A 21,466-nucleotide genomic window follows, 5' to 3' on the forward strand; every position below is an offset into this window, starting at 1 on the left:
TATAATTTATACATTGTAATTTTTATATTAAAATAGATGAATTATTAAAATTATATTTAATATGTATTATTTATGTATCGTAAATGTATCATTAAAATTATATTTAATATATATTATTTGTATATTTTGATATGCATTATGTATAAATAGTGTATCAAAAACGTATTGTTTGTGTATTTTGTACGCATTACATGATATCTATTGAAATTCTTTTCTGATTTTTTGATCTATTTTTTATATAATTGATGGCACAATAATGTACTCCCTCCGTCCCACAAAGATAGGCCATCTTTCTATTTTGGGCGTCCTAAATTATAGGTCACCTTCTATTTTTGGTTAGTAATTTTAAAACTAAAGGTCTTAGTTACCCCTAATAAATATACATTGTTAAAAAAAACTCAACTCAAATATGTTTATAATAGTACTATTTGATATTCTAGATTATAGTAGCAGAGATAGATATTATTTTTGTAGTTAATATGTATTTTTGGTGTATTTTAAGATGTACCATTAAAGTTGTATTTAATATGTATTTTTTGTATTTAAGAAGTACTATTAAAGTTGTATTTAATATGAAAAGATTCTGAATTAAATTGAGTCTGTTTGAATAGTTTTTGAGACGCATAAATGTACTCTATATTAAAAATATAGTTTTGAGACACATAAATAATACATATAAATAATATAGTTTTGAAACACATAAATAATATATATATATATATATATATACATTATTTTTATCAATGGTGATAGGTTTGATGAAGGGGATACATATTGTCATTAGTTCTTTTTTTTATATATCACATGTATATAAAGATATTATATTGCTATCATTTGATGCGTGAATTTTAATTAAAGCATGTGATACATATATTTTTTAATTTAATATATATTATACATACTGTTTAGAGACACATAAATAATACATATTAATAATTTATTTATTTATTTATTTATTTATTTTGTCTTAGAAATATAAAAAAATAATCAAATATGTTCTCGATACATATCTGATACATAACAGATACAGATCTAATACATGCTTGAATAGTTTTGATAAACTGACGCGTGACTGATGCATTTGTAAGACGCGCGTCAGACGCGTTTTGACAGCTGTGTGACGCGTTTTAACAGCTGTTTAGCACGTTTTTTTTTTTTTTTGCTTTTTTGGCTATTTGAGTAAGACATGTGTCTCTTATTTAGTGGTTAGGTATAAAATGTAAACTTTTTAAGTTTTTAGGTGCTAATATAATAAATGAGTTTAGCTAGCAATTTTGTAAACTTTATTAATTTTGGCTTAATACATAGTTTGACCCCTGAACTTGTACCCTTTTACCCATCTAACCCTTAAATTTAACGTCTCACCTATCGAACCTCTGAAGTTGTTAAATAATCCAATTTAACCCCTGAACTTGATAAATATGTAAGTATTGAACCCTTCGTGTCCACCTGTCACTTAAAACGTTCTAGAAGAAATTGTGTACGGAGGGGTTAAATGTTTACGTATTTATCAAGTTCGGGAGTCAAATCGGGTTATTTAACAAGTTCATGGGTTCGATAGGTGAGACGTTAAGTTTGGAGGTTAGACGGGTAAAATGGTACAAGTTCAGGGGTCAAATTATGTATTCAGCCATTTTTTATATAGTTTTGTAATCTTCTCAAGAATCATTTTGAATATTTTTCTAAATAAAAAGAGGTCAAATTAGCTCTTTAGTGTAGAGACGAAAATAAAAAATAAAAAAAATGGTACAAATGAACTTTTTCCTAAGTCAGGGTATAAACGAATAAATGTTAAAAGGTAGGGTTTTTTGAGTAATTAGGCCTACTTTTTTTATGCATATATTTATTTGGTGGAGTGTTTGAACAATTATCTATTATTTCGAAAATTAGTCTACATGTATTGTGATTTGGAACTCGACAATCATTAGTGAATTTAAGGAGTCAATATTATTTATAGGTTGCTAACAAATGATTGAAAAGAGAAATTATGAGATTCTATTATGAATTATATTTGAATTGTTTTTTTATATGTGCGATTACGGTTTATGAATGCAGACAACACATGTGTAAAGAGATTTGATAATCATTTACAAATTAACATTTTTTTCTCCTAAGAATTTCAAGAACAGATTGTGCAGTGCAAAAAGCAATAGCTTGAACTGTGACCATAGGATTAACACCTAAAGCTGTTGGAAATACACTTGTATCTGCCAGAAACAGTCCTTCTACTTCCCATGTTTCTCCCATCTGATTCACTACCGACTCGTTCGGATTCACCCCCATCCTGCAGCTCCCCATCTGATGGGCGGAACATATCTGCGTCGATAAGTCTCTCATAGGCCGCGAGCTCTCCTCTTTTATAAACTTCTCGAATTCACGATAGCTTGCTTTTTTCACATTCAACTTTCTTCCGGTGCAGTGATGTGTTCCGATTTCTTCTGCTCCCGCTGCTGCAAGAATCCTTAAAATCTTCTCTATTCCATTCTGTAGATTTTTCTCGTCGGATTCATCCATTTGATAACTGATTGAGCTTGTCGAATTCACCGTTCCTGATCCCTTATCTCTTGCCAATGCAAATATATGGGCTGTCTTTGAGAACTTGCACATCTGCATTTTGATGTCAACTCCAGAAACCCAAGGCATTAAACTGGAGAACATACCAGGGTGCAGCGACGGAGTCTGTATGACCGCACCATACCCGGATTTTTCATAATTAGCTACGACAGTCGACATTGCTGTCATTATTCCTCCTTCATAGCTTTTCTTACTTTCTTCAGGGAAATAACCCCACGCCATTGTTACTGGATGCAGGTGTAAATTTTTTCCAATGTTACGATTCTTTAGTCCACTTCTTTTTAACAATGGCGGAGTGCTGAGAGCGCCACAGGCAACGACTGTCACCTTCGATTCAACCAAACACAACTCTTGTATTCCTTTACGTTCATATCTACAAACAACCCCGGTGGCTGATTTTCGATTACTACCTCTTTTCTGCTTATGTAAAACCTGAATGGCCTCACACCCTGGAAGAATTGCACCATTATTGGATTTGACCAGCTCCAATAGCCATGTCTCACAGGTACTTTTCTTTTTTCCATCTCTGCAGCCAAGACAGCACCAACCACAGTAGTGATCCGGTGATGAATTTCTTGGTATGGTATTGACAGGAAAACCTAATTCTTCGCACCCTTTTCGCAGAACCGCATTATTGAATCCCTCGTCATGAATTTCAGATTGAACACCCAATTTTTCACACACAACATCTAATGCCTCTCTGTATAACTTGCTGTCGAAAATCTCAAGATCGCAGCCATTACTCCATTCGCTAATCACATGCTCCGGTGTCCTAATAGAGGCTGACCAATTGATGGTCGAGCCTCCACCGACAGTAGAGCCAGCGAGTAATACAACTCCCATGTCGTCCGTGGCCATTAAACCACCAGATAAGTACATTTGATCCATTGCAGGCCCTTCCAGAAGCGAAAGATTGTTTCTAGCGAAATACTTTCCCTTTTCAAGAACGACAACTTTATAGCCAGCTTTTGCAAGAACACCAGCAATGACGCCGCCACCTGAACCAGAACCCACGACAACAGCATCGCATCGGATTACCAGAGAATACGGTTTATGTTTCTTTTTCGTGTCATTAGCAAAGGCAGAGAATCCGATTCGCTGGAGGGAGTTAGCAACGATGTCTCTTGGAAGTGTCATGTCAACAAGTCCTTTGTGAAGAGGTCCAAGCAACATTTCTGATTGCTTTTGTTTGTGCTCATCCAATGTTTTGAATTGAGGGTCAGGTCCAGGATAGTCTATAGCTTTCCATGTCAGGTTCTCATCTACCTGAAAATTCATGAAATGTGGATATTAAACTTGGTGGGTTACAGAACTTATCTATTGTTATAAAGAGGGTACTAAACCTTATTTCATTACAAAAAAAGTCACCAAATTTTACCTTCTATTATAAACAAAAGTTTATGTGGTTACAAAAAAAATACTGAACTTCTCGTGAATTATAAAAACATCACCGAGTTATACCTTTTATTACAGAAAGGTCAGTCAATGTATTTTTTTCAAATTTATCTTGCCGCGTCAGCAAAAACTATGTTGTTTTACATGGTTAACCGCTTTGTAACAAATAGTATAATTCAGTGACCTTTTTATAATAAAATAAAGATTATTAATTTTTTATAATATTAGATAAGTTCAGTGAGTCAAAATGTTTAATATCCTATAAAATATAGAGCAAATTACTATGATATCCCTCATATTTGACATAATTCACAGTTTAGTCCTTTTTGTTTGAAAATTGAACTATATAGCCCCTCACTTTTGGTTTTATCAACGATTTACTCCTTTCATCCATTTTGGATGTTAGTCAATGAAGTCAACGAAACTATATGGTCCCCACTTTTGTTTTTGTCAACGATTTAGTCTCTTAGATTTGATAATTAATTTACCCATAAGTCCCTTGAATTCGTTGACTAACACTAAAAATGGATGGAGAGACTAAAATGTTGACGGAAGCAAAAGTGAGGGGCCACATAGTTTAGTTTTAAAACATGAAAGATTAAATTGTGAATTATGTCAAATATGAGGGGTTTAATAGTAATTTGCTCTAAAATGTAATGAAAGCTTACAATTACGAGAACGCTTATACCATTGTAACTATAACTCGTTTGGAAAGAAGATGGTAATACCTGAGTGAAGAAGACAAGTAGAGTGAGAAGTTTGAGGGCCTTGAAAAGCATTCTAAGAGGATAAAAAAAGCTGAGGGACCAAGAAAGCAATATATTTTGCCTTTGATGTTGGGAGAGTTGAGAGAAAGTGTGAAAATAGGGAAAATGGGTTGAGATGCTAAGTAGCCCACAGAGAATGAAAGTCCCAATCCATGTTGACAGCATCCATAGCCCCAACCTTATTAACCACTTCTTTGGGTGCTTCAATCTTTCACTTATTAGCCCTCCAATCTGCCAATCACCATATCAAATTTATATTAAGTTATGAAAAATATTTATTAAATTTTTCGTTTTATATTTTTTCATGTTTTATCCCAATTAATGATAGTCGAATTTTTCATAATAGCTCTTTAAAATGAATAAAAAAGAGAATAAAAGGAGAAATTTAATGTAAAAGTATTTTAGAAACTAAAAGTAAAGTTTTTAAAATGAGACATCTCGAAATGGCAAGTGAGACTTTAAAATAGACGGTGGTAATAATTTATATAAATTTCATTATAAATTAAATACTAACAATGAGTTGAATAGAAAACAATAATGTGCTAGAACTAAAATCTACCTAAAGAAACAGAGCCAAAGAAACAGAGCGCATTTCCAATAGTCAACAAAAAAAGGGGCATTTAATTAAAATTTTAAAAATAAAAAATTTACTAGTCAATCATTATAACTCGTGATATTCAAACCCTTATCTTATTATAATGAAAAAAACAGAGTAAGGTAACCAAAAAAGGAAAAAAAAATTATTTCCAACCTTTGGAAAAACAAATTTAAAAAGGCTTAATGGCAAAAAAAAAGTCAAACTATTCGACTTATCGCAATTTTAATCAAATCTTTTAATTTTTGCAATAATATCCAAATTACATTATTTTGTTGCGATAATATCCAAATTGATCTTTTTATGTGATTTTTTTTGAGTCTTTTGCCATTTCTTGGGACTTTTCCTATATTATTTACATCAAAAAATAATAATAGTCTAATATCTTAATTGAAAACAACAAGTTTAACCATCAATTTGACTATTATTACTACAAAAAATGCAATTTGAATATTATTGCAATAAAAAAATACAATTTAGATATTATTGCAAAAATTAAAAGATTTGAATATAATTGCAATAAGTCATAAAGGTTTGGGTTTTTTCACCATTAGGCTTTTTAAAAAAGTGTACAACTGAAATTTACGCCCCCCCGTCACCTATCAATTAAGTATTAACTATTAAATAATATATTCATAAAAGAAAAGTAAATATTACGGCTAAAAAATGGTAGGTCCAATACGGCTAAAGAAAAGGCTAAAGTCAAAAACCGGAGAACAAAATAAAAAAAGAATTCCGAAAGAAATTCAAACCGTGGGATGATGGTCATGCAAAATAAAAGGAAATGCGTGTGGGATGATGGTCATGCAAAATTTGCTTCAGGTTTTCAGTACGTTAACCCATTGCAATGACTTCATTAATTGAGTTTGGACTAAAATACCCTTTTACTTTCAAAATAACAAATTTGACATTATACTTTTTTTAAATTGATTAAAATATCAGACTTAAGTGAATCTCCTGTATAAGAGTTCTTTTCATTATCTGTTTGGTTTTATATGGTTAAATTTGGTATTAGGGACCTCCTCCGATGGTCAAATAATTGAAAAAAGGGTATAGCCTTTTAATTAACATGAATTACAGATAATATAAGTCCTCGTTTTTCTTTCCTTTTCAGATGATTCTCCTGTTTTCCTACCTTTTTTTAATCTTCTCTTTTTTTTTCATTGCATAATTTGAGAAAACTAGCTATTTTTATAAGTTTCAAGAATATAAAAGTAAAAATTATTACTCCAAATTATTTTATATTTGAACACTGATTTAAGCATAAAATTCTATGACATAAAAATCACATTTCATATTTATAATTTAGTAAAAAATTAGTAAGTTTAATAAATTATAAATAAGTTACTAATCACTAATACGCTGACTTTTTTCTTTCAGATGAAAATTGATTTAAAATAATAATAAACTAAATAATTAAATTGTAGTATTTTATTTTACCACTTGGACTCTTTAAGCCGTATTTTGATATGTTCGAGTACAATTAGCATAAACTGCCATAAATGTTTCAAAAATCTGATTTTTTTTTTATAAAAAGTACTATTTTTTCCGTTCTAGAATGTAATATTTATATATTTCTGTATTTTACTTCTATTAATAATAATTTTATAATTTTTTTAAATAAACGAAGACAAGGAGTGTTTGTCGAGGAAGAATAGTAGTAATTAATTTTTCAAAGAGAAAAAAAACCAAATGAGGAAATTTTATATGAAATAACAATTAAGAATATGAGATACGATTCTAAAATAAAATATGCAAAAATGAGATTTTAGACGGGACGGAAAAAAAAGTTTTATTTAATAAAAAATAGAATTAGTGGAAAATTTGTTATTGAAATAAAGGTACGTGCGCAGAGCATGCATTGAGGTGCACGCACACAGAGGCAGACCCGGCTTTCTAGGCTGAGGTAGCGATCGCCTCCTCAAATTTTATTTTATTACAAAATTATCATCTCAAGTTGTTTTTATATAAATATAATTATCAAATTATAATTTTTATACAATTAATTCCCTCAAATTTTATTTTGTATAAATATGTCACCGTATAGTGAAATTTCTAATTCCGCCCCTGCATGCACACAAACAGACATGCATGAGACACAATTAACCAAACAAACGTAAGGGCGAAAAAAGCGAATCCGTACGAGTTGAGGTGTTCCGGCCATGGAAGCAGACGACTGGAAAAAGGTATCGGCGGAGGTGGCGGTGGTGAGTGAAGGCAAGAAGGTGTCGCAAATAGCTGATAGAGATTCCATTTCTCTTGATGAAAGTGAATTGACATAACAATATTTTTTCCTACTTTCACCTAACTCAACTATCACTCTGCTCTCCTCCATTTTGTTTTATTTCTGTATTGCCTTTTGTTGCTAACAAAACTCATTTATTTATACTAAAACATACCCACTTGTTCATAAAATAAACAGATATCAAGTGTAACAATCTGCGTAATAAAAGAAAATGAAACACGTGGACTATATGAGATACCAAATTTGTTAGAACACAGATGAAGTTGAACTCCATTAATTAGCGCTCTAAAATATTCACAATAAATGTAACAACCCAACGCCATTTCCCTACTTGCCTGCCAACTATAAATTATCATCAATATTAATATTTGTTAGTCAATACAAGTGTCACTCTACGTTCCACCATGCATGATATATGCTGTCGGCTTTTCAACACAAAATTATACTACATAAATAGTACTCCCTCCGTCCCGTTTAAGAAGGGACAAATGAGTTTTGCACAAAGATTAATAAAATAAGATCTACCCTTATTAATTAGTATAGTTTCTCCTAATAATAGAATACATGTATTGTAAATTGAGTTGCATTTAATGCATAATGAAATAACTAAAGGGATAAAAGTGGAAGTTCAATAAAAATTGGCACAAAAAACACGATATGACCTTTTTAAACGGGACAAATAAAAATGGGATATATCCCTTCTTAAACGGGACGGAGGGAGTATTAATATACCAATGGAAATTGGTCCAAATGTTAGGCGGTTTGATATCGTTTAAGTAAGATTTTGGATTCGAGTTTTGTGAATCCAATGACAGACTCACTCACCATATCAAATGCGCGACGCGAGTCGGATCTGAATCAGTAAGAGCGAAACCCTAAAAACCGAATGGGCTAACCATAAAATAAAATAAATCAATAGTATTAATATATTACCATATTTAACTAAGCTATTTAGTGAAATTTTAGTTTCTGACATTAAGTTTTTTTTTTATATATAATTTGGGGAAGGAAGAGCGCTTGTGGAAGTAATCGAATCCACGACCTAGCAGTTTTCTGCTTAGTGCTTATATCATTTCAGTTAAATCTCATTGATAACATTAAGTTATTTATTCAATTAAGTGATTTTTTTATTAGCTTTTATTTATATTATTAGCTTTAATTTTTTAGGAGGCTTTAGGTTTCTGGATTAAAAAAGGAGAAAATTACGGAATAATTAGGAACACGGCAATTATTTTCTCAAATACCAACGTAATGTAATCTTTTCTCTTCTATCTCATGGGCTTCACATTAAATAGCTTAGCTGGCAAAATTATTACATTTTTTACCCATTTCTTTACAAGTCGTGGCACACTCAATCCTATCTCACCACCACCACCTGATTCCGATGAAATGTTCGGTGGATCCATTAAACCAACAAAAAGCATACAGCGCAAATACAGTATTGCAAGGTCCTTTCTTTTTTGGATTCGATTTGGCAGCTTTGGCTTCGGAAGTTGATTGTGAAGAGCGCCAGATGATAATACAAGCTTCCCTCGATAATACTTCCCGCCGGCGATTTCCTCTCCGCTGAATCTCATAGTGTTTCTCTAGGCGGCGGCTTTAGTATCCAGGTTTGTATTTAGTTCTCTTTAAAGTTTGCCATAAATTATTGAGGTGTCTTTATTATTGAAAATCAAAATTAGAGATTTGAAAAAAAAAAGTTCGAATTTTGAAGTCGATTTAAGTGATTGAAGTTAATCTTGATGTTTAGAAGTTAACCCTAGTGCTAAATAAACAGCAAACAGATGAATAATGCTTGTTTCAATGTATAATACTGGATAATGATATTTTCAGCTTTATAGTTTGAGATTTTGCTCTAATTGTGTACATTCATAATCGTTGTTTTTTGTTACAGAAAATGGATGTGGGATCGTGCCCGAAAGTTCACTAACTGCAGCTGAGGAAAGAATATCCTTCGATTAACTTTTTTTATGCATATGCAATCCTTGCAGTATGTTATGACTAGTTAGGAGCCAATTGAAAGCCAATGTTATGCTATTGAGTGTCTTGGTAGTTTTGTTGAATGTGATAAGAGAATCAGTAAAGAGTGGATGGAAACGAATCACGGGCCAATTGATAGTTATGTGCTCTATGATCAAGACCAACATGTCCATGCTGATGTTTAGGAAGGCCAAGTATATATAAAGCAACATTTTTGTCCATACCCCATCTTATAAGGGATTAATAGTAATGTAAAACCATTTGCTGTGGCATATGTAAAGAGTCTAAATAATGAGCTTATAAATAAAAGCTTTGCTAGTGATGCAAATATATGATTCATCTTCTACTAGTTGTATTGGTAATGATGTTTGGTTAAATGTGTATCTAAAATGTATCATTGTTGTATTTCTCTATGTATTATGTGATATTTGTTAGATGTATCTGAAACTTGTCATCTTATGATGTTTATTAATATGTTTTTTTATTGATTTTTCTTTTATGTTTTTGTTTTGTTTTGTAGTTTAATAATTTTATCAATATATATTATAAGAAGTTTAGATTATTTATTTTATTTCGAAGAATGTAGCGGAGCTGTATTTGAGACGTATCGGTATTATTTTTTAAATGTATCTGAAAGTTTTTAAAATGCATACGAGTTATTTTTTAGACGTATCTGAATTATTTCTGAAATTTCAATTTTTTATACATATTAGAAAATTATAAAAATTTACATTTTTAATTTAAACTCATATTTGTAAGATTAACTTAAACCGGTGCTAAATTTAGTGAAAGCATTATATAATTATTGGTTTAATTTATTATGTATATATTATGTATATACATAATGATGTATACATCGTATATATACACCACCGACACATTGTAAATAGATCGTCGACACATTATAAATACACCACTAATACATTGTAGATACATATTCTTTTTTATTATTATTTAAACAAAATGAATTTCGTTGATACACCATTGATTATAAATTTTAGAATCCATCTCCAACTCAGAATTATTATTTTCAACAAAATAATTTTCAAATTGACCGATACATGTGTGTATTAGTGATATCTAGATGATACTTTTCCGATACGTAGCAGATACATAGATGATACATGTTTAAATTTTTTAGATTATTTTAACGAATTAAATTTTAAAATGACTGATACATTATCGATACATCGTAATACATTACCGATACATCATAAATACATCATCGATACATCATAAATATAGATGAGAAAAATTAATAATAAAATTTTAATACATTACTGATGTATCATCTATATCTTGCAATACACTGTAAATACATGGCCGATACATCATAAATACATTATATATATAAACAATAAATTGAGCTAAAAAGCAAAACCTTGTGCAACATGAAAAAATAAAAGGACGTAGCAAGCATCAAATATTTAATAGGAAAATACGTTTTTTAAATACATATATGGAATAAGTATTAGAAGCAATTTATATATATAATTTATATATGATTGATACGTATATTTTTAATCCATAATATACACACTTTTTCATAACGTAATTTATGCGTTTTAAAGCATGTGATACATATATCTTTAAATTTAAAATATATTATACATATACACATAAATAGTACCTAAAATAATATGTGTGTGTGTATATATACACACATAAATTTATTTATTTATTTATATTTTTAAAAATATGAAAAAATGAACCAGTGACACATTCCGGATACGTATCAGATACATAGCTGATACATAACTGATACATGTTCAAATTATTTTGACATGTTAGATTCGCTGACACGCGCTGACGCGTCACTGACGCGCGTGTCAGACGCGATTCTGACGCGTGTTAGACGCGTTTTTGACCAGTTATGACACGTTTTTTTTACCTTTTTTTTGCTTTTTGTGTGTGCCATGTGTCTCCTATTTAGTGGTTTGGTTAGAATATGTAAACTTTTATCTTTTTTTGGTATTAATGTAAATTATTAGGTTGGTGTGTATTTTTGTTATTTTCTATTTAAATAGTAATATTTTTGTGGTTTTCTCTTAAAAAAGAGAGTAAAAATAGAATTTGAAATAAAAAATCATGGCAATGGAAATAGTTATTTAGAAATAGGAATGAGTAAGAGTGTGAAAAAAAATAAACCAAATTTAATATTATTTGATATTATAAAAATCTATTTTTTAGATTGATTCGATTTTGGACATGATTTTTTTTATTATGTTTTAATACAAATCGAATTACTATAGCCATAATTAAGATTACACCGGATGACAGGTCCACTTTCATTAGAAAAGTTTAGAATCATAAAATTTTGATTCACTTTGGATAATTTTACATTATAAACAAAATTAATTTTTAATTTGTTTGATTTTAGATATACTCCTTCCGTCCACTTTATGACATATCTCAATTTTTTTAATCCTACATAAAAAAGTCAAATCATGATTTATGTGCCATTTTACAAAAAAACTTTCTCTTATTCCTCATTTTCTTTCTATAACTAAAATTAATACTCTACACGCAAACAAAACAATAACTCATAGGATAATATAAAAAAAGCCAAGAGTAATTATTGTTTTCTTAATTTATGTGCAAAAAATATATATTCCTTCTTAAATGGGACAGAAGGAGTACTAGTTTTTATTGAAGTTCAAATATAAACTGAACCAAAATAATCGAACAAAACCAAAAATAGGCCGATAATAACAGTGCAACCCAATTTGAAAAAATTTAAATTCTCAAAATTTAGGTTCAGTTTTTAAAATATAAAAATTTTAGTTTGGTTTTCTTTGAGCCGAATGCATACTTTTAGAAATGAGAACTAATGTCTTTTATATTTTATATTAATATAAATTAAATTTTTAAATAATGATTAAAAAATAAATTGCATAAACAATTTAAAAAATTTGTTGAATCTTTTTTAAAAATAAATTTTCTAAATATTTTATAATTATATATTTTATTAAATTTTAATTTTATTTTCGTAGGAACAAAAAATTTATTAACATGGGTAATTTTAACGAAAGGAGAACTCACATTCCAATTTCTAAATAAATTTTGATTTAATAAAAATAAATAATTAGAATCATCCATTTTTATGCTTAATGTCTTTTTGTTTTTTTTACCAAACAAATGTTCTCTGTCCTCATTAAAAAATTTAATTTCAAAGTCATTTTAATATTAATTTGACTCCAAGAAAACATGCAAACCCTCTTGGGTACTCTTAGTTTTTTTTCCATGAAATATAGTCATCTAATTTGCATAAAATATCTTTCTGTAATTTTGTCCCAAAAGGAACAACGAACATACGATAAAACAAATTATAATTTTTTCTTTTTGATAAAAATCGATTCAAATAAAAATAATGATATAAGAAATTTTAAATAGTGAACGTCATGACAGGTATACGTTGGGTAACCCTAACCCTAGACCACTGGTGCAGTACATGAACATGGGTTTTCCGTCCAGCTACTCATGTAATATTCGATCGGAGAAGCCTCTTCGTCATGTTAACTCGAATTATAACCCTGAGCTTGTTGCTATGGAGCATTCACGTACTGTTTATTTGAAAAACTTCCCACGTTCTTGGAGGTTTTCATATTTGGAGAAAGCCTTTGCCAAATATCAAGTGTTTGGAAGGGTTACGATTGCCAAGAAACTTACAAAAAGGAATTGTAGTTTTGAGTTCTTCTTCCCTAAAATTGGCCCGAATATCGATAGGGTTTTGGCACAGCTGAATATGATAACCATTGGCTTTTTTCATTTACGTACTTTTCGCTCGCAATTCCTGATTGCCAATCAGAAGGATATTGCTAAGACTATGATCAAGCAAAATGTGAATCCAAAGGGTATATAGAACCCTTCTTTTTGTGATTCTAAATCATATATGGCTGTTACATCTGGGAATAGCGACTCGCCTATTATGAATGAAGATAAGGAGTTCGGATTTTCTTTAAACCAGAATAGGCTTCTGGATAAAAAAAATTAGAGTTTTTTGAAAGATTAATCGTTACAAGGACTGTCTCGGTACAGTCGGTTTTAGAAACAAAAAAGTATTTATTGGCCAAGGAGGTAGATTTTGATAACATTGCGATCATGGGCGGCAATTTTATTCTTATTTTTTTTGAATAAAAATTGGAGGCTATTGATTTTTTGGATTGCAAATCGAGGTTTTTCAGATGATTTCTTTCAATCATTCTATAAGGCCATAGAAAATTTCAATACTCCCACTCAGCGGATGACTTGGATTTCGATTTCAGGTATCCCTCTATCACTTTGGCGTCTGGAGGTTTTTATTGAGATTGGCAATTTTTTCAAGGGAAACTATAAAAGTTCACCCATTGGTTTATGTAAAAGAATGCTTGGATACGGGCTCGGTTTTTACTACTATAACGAATGGATGGAATAATAAAACTATGCGTTTTTTTATCGGGGATTTTTCTTTTATTACTCATGTGGAGATCGACCCACCTGTTTATTCTGCTAAAAATGAAGGATATTATTCTGACCTGGAAAGGGTTTCTATGGTAACTTTGATCAAGGTTTATTGAATTTCCAAGATTCAATGAATAAATCAAGTACAGTGAAACTTAATGGGAGATCTATTTCTTTGTCGGTTCAGTATGACAGACCTGTTCATCAAGTGACATGATTTTCATCTCTACTGGTGGGTGAGACACGATCCTTAAGAGGGAAGGATAGCCTTGAGCAGCGTCAGCCTTCACAGAAGCACTAGACTGATATTATGCAGCAACATGAGTCAATTATTCCGTCTCAACAAATTTTGGTGCAATGGGTATTATCAAGAACTACCCCATCTCCTTTGTCAATGCTTTTGGATGAAGTTGCGCAACAAACTAATGCTTGCAATATGACCAGAAGTGCATAGACGGTTGGTTCTTTTTCTTCTCCGGATGATTTAGCGAATGTAATAATCAGAAAAAAAGGCCTCACAAGCAAATTCTGGAAAATGGTAATCTGATTCCTCTAACCGATTAGCAATCATCTGATAAATAAGTGTCAGAGAACGATTTTGCTAACATGAATAGCTTGATTCTTCAAGCGAGTGAGAAGGAAGCAGAGTGATCTTTTGAAGAAGCTTTAAAAATTGGGATGCGGGGCATTCATGGGTTTCTTTCACATTGATTCTAAGGCAGCCGTAGTGATACAATTATTAAAGAACATGGAGCAGGACATAGAAAATAAAAAATCTTGATTTTTCTACTTTGTTAAGGTTTTACCATCATTTTTATGTCGATGACTTTTAGTTTTGTTTCTTGAAATTGTAGAGTTGGTTTATTAAATCATCGAAAACAATGCTTTATTCAGAATTTGGTTACTAAACATAATCTTTCTTTTATAGATTTGTTGGAATATTCAAAAAAATAAATTATTGATGTTTTTCTTGTTAGAAAGCTTTGGCTGAACTTAGACTTTGATTTTGGTGGCCTTTTGATTATTTGGAATAATGTGTTACTTCATAATATCTCAGTTGTTTCAGGTGTGCGTTTGATTAGCTTGGACTTCTTTTATAAGTCCTTTTCTATCCGTCATATCCTTATTTGCACTAGCAATCTTGCTTCTGAAAGATTGTCTCTGTGGGAAGAATTACTTCCCTCCACTACTTATTTTGGATTGGTTTTTATCAGTGGGGATTTTAATGAGGTTTTGATTCTTGAAGAGCGTCTTAATTGTGTAGGATACTCACCTTCTATGTTAGCTCTTCGAGATTTCCTTAATTATTCTGAGTTGGTAGATCTTCTGCTTCAAGGCCGTCCTTTTACTTGGCATTACTCAAATTTTAAATTAAGAATTGATAGATGTTTTGCTTCAGTGTTAGCTGCCAATACTTTATCTGTTTTGTCTAGAGGATTATCATATCATGTTCCTATTTTATTTCAATTGAATGTCAAAATTGATTGGGGCCCAAAACCATTTTGATCTATTGATTTTCGGTGGGATCATTATGAGTTTAGTAATTATGTTTCCAGCTCTTGGGGGTCCATTTGTTCTTCTAAGTTATCATTGCCTTTGGTTCGAAAACTAAGCTTCTTCGGAAAAGGGTAAAATCATGAAATGCCGAGGTTTTTGGGGATTCAAACAAGAAATTAAAAGAGCTTTCAGAGGAAGTGTCAAGGCTGGATTTAGTCGCTGATTCGAGGACCCTCTCGGATGCGGAAAAAGAGCATTTAACTACTATAAAAGACGATTTATGGTTGTTCGAAAAATGATTGGAGAGTATGAGTATATAAAAGTCTAGACTGAATTGGGGCATTAAAGGGGATAGGAACTCAAACTTCTTCCACATTACAGCCTCAATGCACTACAGAAACAACCATATTTCGGCTGTAACGGCAGAGGATATTACCTTCTCTAAACATGCAGATATTAAATTTCAGATTTGGCATTTTTATTCTTCTCTGTATTTTAGTCTCATGATGTTTCTATGGATATTTCTAGCCTTGACTTAAATTATTTATCTCCGGATCAAGCTGCAGGATTAATTCAGTCATTTCATGAATCAGAAATCTTTTCAGCTCTTAATTCTTGCAATGAAACTAAAGCCCCTGGCCCAGATGGTTTTAATTACTTTTTCTATAAACGAGCATGGAGTTTTATTAAGAACGACATTATAGAGTTTTTTTTAACTCATTTCATAGTTCGAATTCGCTGCCTAATGGAATTATTTCATCCTTCTTGGTTTTAATTCCAAAGGTTTCTTGATCTTCTAATATTCGAGATTATCGCCCTATTAGCTTGGTCAATGGAATTTACAAGTTACTTTCAAAGTGTCTTTCCGCCAGATTAGCTCCTCTTATTTCTTCTGTGATATCGGATCATCAACATGTTTTTATTGAGGATATGAATATCATGGATTATGCCATGATTTCTAATGAACTAATTCACTTCGCCAGAAAAAGGAAAGACAAACTTCTTGTCCTAAAGCTCGATTTTCATAAGGCGTTCGATAGCCTAGATTGAAATTATTTGCTAAATGTGATGCGCTCTATGTCTTTTCCTGATAAATGGATAGCTCAGATGTCTAAATGTTTATCGTCATCTTTCACTTCTGTGCTTGTTAATTGAAGTCCTAGTGATCCTTTTCCGCTCAAAAAGACGAGTTCGTTAGGAGATCTGATCTCGCCTTATCTTTTTGTGTTAACTGCTGAAGGTTTGAAAAGTATCCTGCAAAAGTTGAAAGATTTGGGTCTTATTAATGGGTTTGTTTATTTTGATGATCATGACCAGATATCGGTCCTTCAATTTGCAGATGATTCTATTTTATTTCTTCCTTTTGATTTGGAGCATCTCTGGAATCTGACTCGTATCTTACGCTGCTTCGAATTAATCGCAGCTTTGAAAATTAATTTTCACAAGAGTTCTCTGCTTGGCATTAATGTCTCTTAACTCAGATATGATTTTAGCTTCTAATTTGGTTGGTTCTCGCATTTAGAATTTTTTAATTAAGTATCTTGGTTTATCTTTGGCCGTGCGGCGGATTTCTACCTCTATGGGACCATGTAATTCAATGTTTTAAATCCAAATTAGCTTTATGGAAGGGTATTATGCTTTCACTGGCGGGGAGGTTAGTGCTTTAAAAGTCGGTTCTTTATAGTCTCTCTATTTAATTTATATCTGTCCAAGGCATATGCCAGCCAGTGTTGGACTTGAATCATACATGAAAAGATTTCTTTGAAAAGGAGATAATTCACCTCGAGTCCTTTGTAGAATTTCTTGGAACGTAATTTGTAGAGACTTCAAAGATGTTGGTTTAGGTGTTTGCAATTTGAAAAATAGAAATCAAAGCTTAGTATTTAAATGGCTTTAGAAGTTACGAATTTCTTATAGGGATTCGTTGTGGTTTGGGGTAGTTTCTACTTGTTCTTCTATTACGAGCTGGAATATTCTTTTAAATGGAGATATAAAACAGCTCTCGCCTATTTAGAAAGGAATTAGACGTGTTTGTTGTCTTGACACGAATGTATGTCAGATTTTCATCTCGAATGTGGGTTTTATTATAAGAAATGGTGAAACGATTTCTCTTTGGCAAGATGATTATTCAGGGAATGGAACTGCAATAGCTCTCTACCCTCGTTTATTTCAGCTTTCTAATATGAAATAAGCATTAGTCGGTAATGTTTTGATGATAGGATGGCGTTGGCGTAGGAGATTGAGAATGGCAGAATCTCTTGAGATGCAGTTTCTTCTTGATCAGAATCGACACTTGGGATTTGTCTTCTGCGTTTTCTGATGAAGACAGAAGGGACGAGCTGCTGTGGAAGAGTAACAGCAAGGGCTTTACGATAGCAAGGTTAAGTAAACTGAAAAACAGCAGAAATTTAGCAGCTGTTTTACCGACAGCAGCCTTTAGAAAGAGCTGGGATTCGGAAGCCCCTCCGAGAGTGAATTTTTTTATGTGGTCAGTGTTGCACAATAGCATTCCAACACTCTCTTTCCTTGCTTTTAGGAAAATCATTGTGGATGGTAACATAACTTGTGGTATTTGTGGTGATGAGAAAACGCAAAATCATATGTTCTTGCATTGTATTTTTGCAAGGAACATTTGGTATGACGTTTTAAAAAAATGGGCATAGTTTGGGTGATGTCTTCTTCATTTGAAGATTTCTTTTTCCAATGGATTGCTATGGTTCCTAATGGATGTTGTAAAAAAAATTTGATTACTATTTGGATTACCTTTATTTGGAAAATATGAAAGTGTCGTAATAGAAGAATATTTTAGCGAAATGAGTCTTCTACGGCGGATATGGTTTTTAGAAGTTTTAATAGTGCGATTTTCTTTTACAAATATAGACATCCATTTGTTTTTTAATTCGGGTTTAGACTTGTTTAAAAATTCAGGTTCTATATTTTATAGCTTATTTTCTCCTCCATCGGAATCGTACCCTTAAGCGGCGTAAGCTTTGATTTGAGGAGTTTTGCACACTTTGTGGCTTTTAATAAAGCTTTTATTCATAAAAAAAATTCAAATAGGTTTATTCTTTATTTTTAGTTTGAATTCATTAAAAATTAAATTTTAAATTTAGATCTCTAGTAGGCATCTCTTTTTTAGAATATAAAAAAGTAATAAGAAATTGGAACATATAATAATAATTTTCAAAGAAATGTCTACGGATGACGAGTTAATGATCCGGTTGACAAATTCTAAGTGGACTATATCAATGTATAGCGATAGATTTGGAGAATTAAATAATAGTTTGTTGTAAATAACTTAAAACATTAAGAGTAGTAGATAAAAGTTTGATAAATCAGACTAATCTCAATACCTTAGAAGTTTATGGGTACATTTGTGCTTTTGAAAATATAAGATATATCAATATTAAAATGAGACCATGATTTCGAATAAAAATGAAATAAAATTTCATTTAGTGTATTGGTTTTTTTGAAAAAGGAAAAAGCAATGTCTCCTTGCATGATATGGATTACAAACATTTATGATCTGGATGATTGGTTAAATTGCACAAATCATAACCTTAGTAATCTAAGTGTCAATTTTGACATTTTTAGAGGCCAAAATGGCCTTTCTTTACTTTTTCACGACATAACATAATTAATCCGAATATAATGTTTTATTAATAAAAAAATTAAGAGTAGAACTTAACTTAAATCCTAATGACTAATTGACCCTAAACCTAGCTAACGGTATATAAACACCCTTAAGCTAAAATTAAAAAGGAAAGACAACTAAATAATCAAAATAAAAACTTAATTATTGATAATTTAAACCTATAATCTCAGCCAACGGGAACAGCCCCCAATCAATCAACAATCAATCAAAAATTTAAGATTAAATTTGCATCGATTACAGAAAAAACTGCGCTAGACTTTTTAACCAGAGCGCAATACAAATAAGACAAGAACTCAAAACAACATTCTGAAGACCCCAAACTAATCTCTGCATCACATGAGTATTATTATCTCGTTCTTATGTTTAATTTCATTAGAATTGTATGATCAAGGTGATGCGCCTTTTGTCAAGATATAAGATAGGAACCTCACTTTTGTGTTTTTTTTTTGTTTCTTCATGTGAAATTGGCCAAAATAGTGCAAAACCGCACATTCGTAGCTGAGAGAGCGATGTGCCATCTCAAAACGGCATTCACCTTCAAGTTAGGATGCCGCAATTGTAATCCCGCTCACCGTCATGACGTAATATTCCAACATGTGATTTTATGTACCTTGAAAACTCTAACAAAATAGGTGTCGATCTTGATACCGTAAGGGTTTATTATAGATGGTGTTGTCTCCCCAAACTGTCAAGAATATAGCCACCATATATAGATAGCGCTCCCGTCAAGCTAGGATGATGCCATTGTTGTCACGATCCAAATTATTGAGTCGAGACCGGCGCTAGGTAATGGGAGTGGTAGCTCCGAAACCCGTGACATGCGAAGAACCACTCTAACCGTTTTGCAAATTCAAATATATTATTATAGATATCAAAATATCGTATTCATTTTTTAAAACCGATGTGAAACGATTCTTAGAAATCAGGGTCTTACAAAGCGACATCTTATATCCAGCACTGCCCTGTCTCTAGTCATAATCACGGCCAATTCCATTCATGGCAATTGGTACAGTAATCAATCGGATAAAACATCTTTTGTAAACCGTATCAGAGTTTACAATATAAAATTATGTTTGAATTTAAATCTTTAATCATACACTAACACCTACTGACTACTGCAGCTCTATAAGGACTCGTACTTTGTGCAAGCCAAACGACTTCTGACACAAAGGAGATGGTTTGTTTGATCCAACCTCAATCACCTGAAAGGTAATAACAGTGAGGGGGTCAGTATGTCGGTAAATACTGAGTGAGTTTACAGCTTACCAATGGTATTATAAAAATATAACATCGCATTTAAAAACAAAGCATGCATATGTAAACATATTATATTTTTCAAGCGTTTGATCCGATCGAAACCCTAAACTTATAAACAATCCTGAACTGGAAAATTCCTAGTATTCATAACGAATACAATCTTTTAATCTTGATGGAGGTTACGGGATAGTTCAACCACGTCAACCAACCATCTGGTCGGGCATCAGGATAGTTCAACCATTATGCCTCATACCATCTTAAGTCCAACACTACAGCGGAGTCCTGGGATATTTCAACCATGGCGACTCACTAGATACAGGCCGCGGGATAGTTCAACCATGCTGACCTCGTATCGCAATCACAAATAAGTTATTCTAATTCTACTTGCTAAAACCTACCCGACACTGGTGATCACACAGCCTATTGACACCCAATAGGTAGTTGTTATGTAATACCCCGTATTTCTATAAGCCACGTATAAAGAATATATTAGCCGGGAATATATATTAAATTTAAGCGTAAATTTAATTTATAAATATTCCTAAACGTATATCGTAATAATCGGAGTTTAAAAGTTAAATCGGGGATTTAAAATTTAACCAAGGGATATGAACGAGGCTAATAAACGGAAAATACGACTTGGTGTCGTATATGAAAATATATTGGTAATAAATATATCAATATACATCTCTAATGGAGAGTTTAAAATTTCGGACAAAACCCTGAAATTAAAATGTCGAAACTTGAAAAGTTCGACGAGTTATGGACGAAATATAAATTAAGATATATATCTATATATATATTAAATAAAAATAAAAAGAAAAAGAAAATGAATGAGGCGGTGCAGTTTGTGCGGCAAGTTAAGGAAAATTGTCCGATTAAATCTCTGGATTCTTTACTTTAATTAGTTTTAATTATAAACTAATTAAATGTTATTCGTTAGTCCAAATTAAAATAAATTAATTTATAAGTCCCGAGCAAATAATTTTGGTGCTAACATTCGCGAAATAATTTGACAAAACTACCGTCAAATTTTTATAAAATTTGGACGTAATAATTTT

General features: G+C 31.6%; 2 protein-coding genes across 2 annotated transcripts; one reads left to right on the forward strand and one right to left on the reverse strand.

The window, feature by feature from the left end:
• Positions 1-2,063: 2,063 nt before the first annotated feature.
• LOC126666265 (long-chain-alcohol oxidase FAO4A) lies at positions 2,064-7,713 on the reverse strand. The gene is made up of 3 exons (XM_050359274.2): positions 7,475-7,713; positions 4,698-4,967; positions 2,064-3,840 (listed from the first exon to the last, which is right to left on the reverse strand). The coding sequence occupies exons 1-3, from the start codon at positions 7,664-7,666 to the stop codon at positions 2,095-2,097; spliced, it is 2,208 nt and encodes a 735-aa protein (XP_050215231.1). The 5' UTR covers positions 7,667-7,713; the 3' UTR covers positions 2,064-2,094.
• An 8,294-nt stretch (positions 7,714-16,007) lies between these two features.
• LOC126666065 (uncharacterized) lies at positions 16,008-16,969 on the forward strand. Its single transcript, XM_050359023.1, has 3 exons — positions 16,008-16,198; positions 16,318-16,524; positions 16,651-16,969. The coding sequence occupies exons 1-3, from the start codon at positions 16,008-16,010 to the stop codon at positions 16,967-16,969; spliced, it is 717 nt and encodes a 238-aa protein (XP_050214980.1).
• The last annotated feature ends 4,497 nt before the right edge of the window (positions 16,970-21,466 follow it).

This window comes from Mercurialis annua, linkage group LG1-X (assembly GCF_937616625.2).
Source record: "Mercurialis annua linkage group LG1-X, ddMerAnnu1.2, whole genome shotgun sequence".
Classification (NCBI taxonomy): Eukaryota; Viridiplantae; Streptophyta; class Magnoliopsida; order Malpighiales; family Euphorbiaceae; genus Mercurialis; species Mercurialis annua.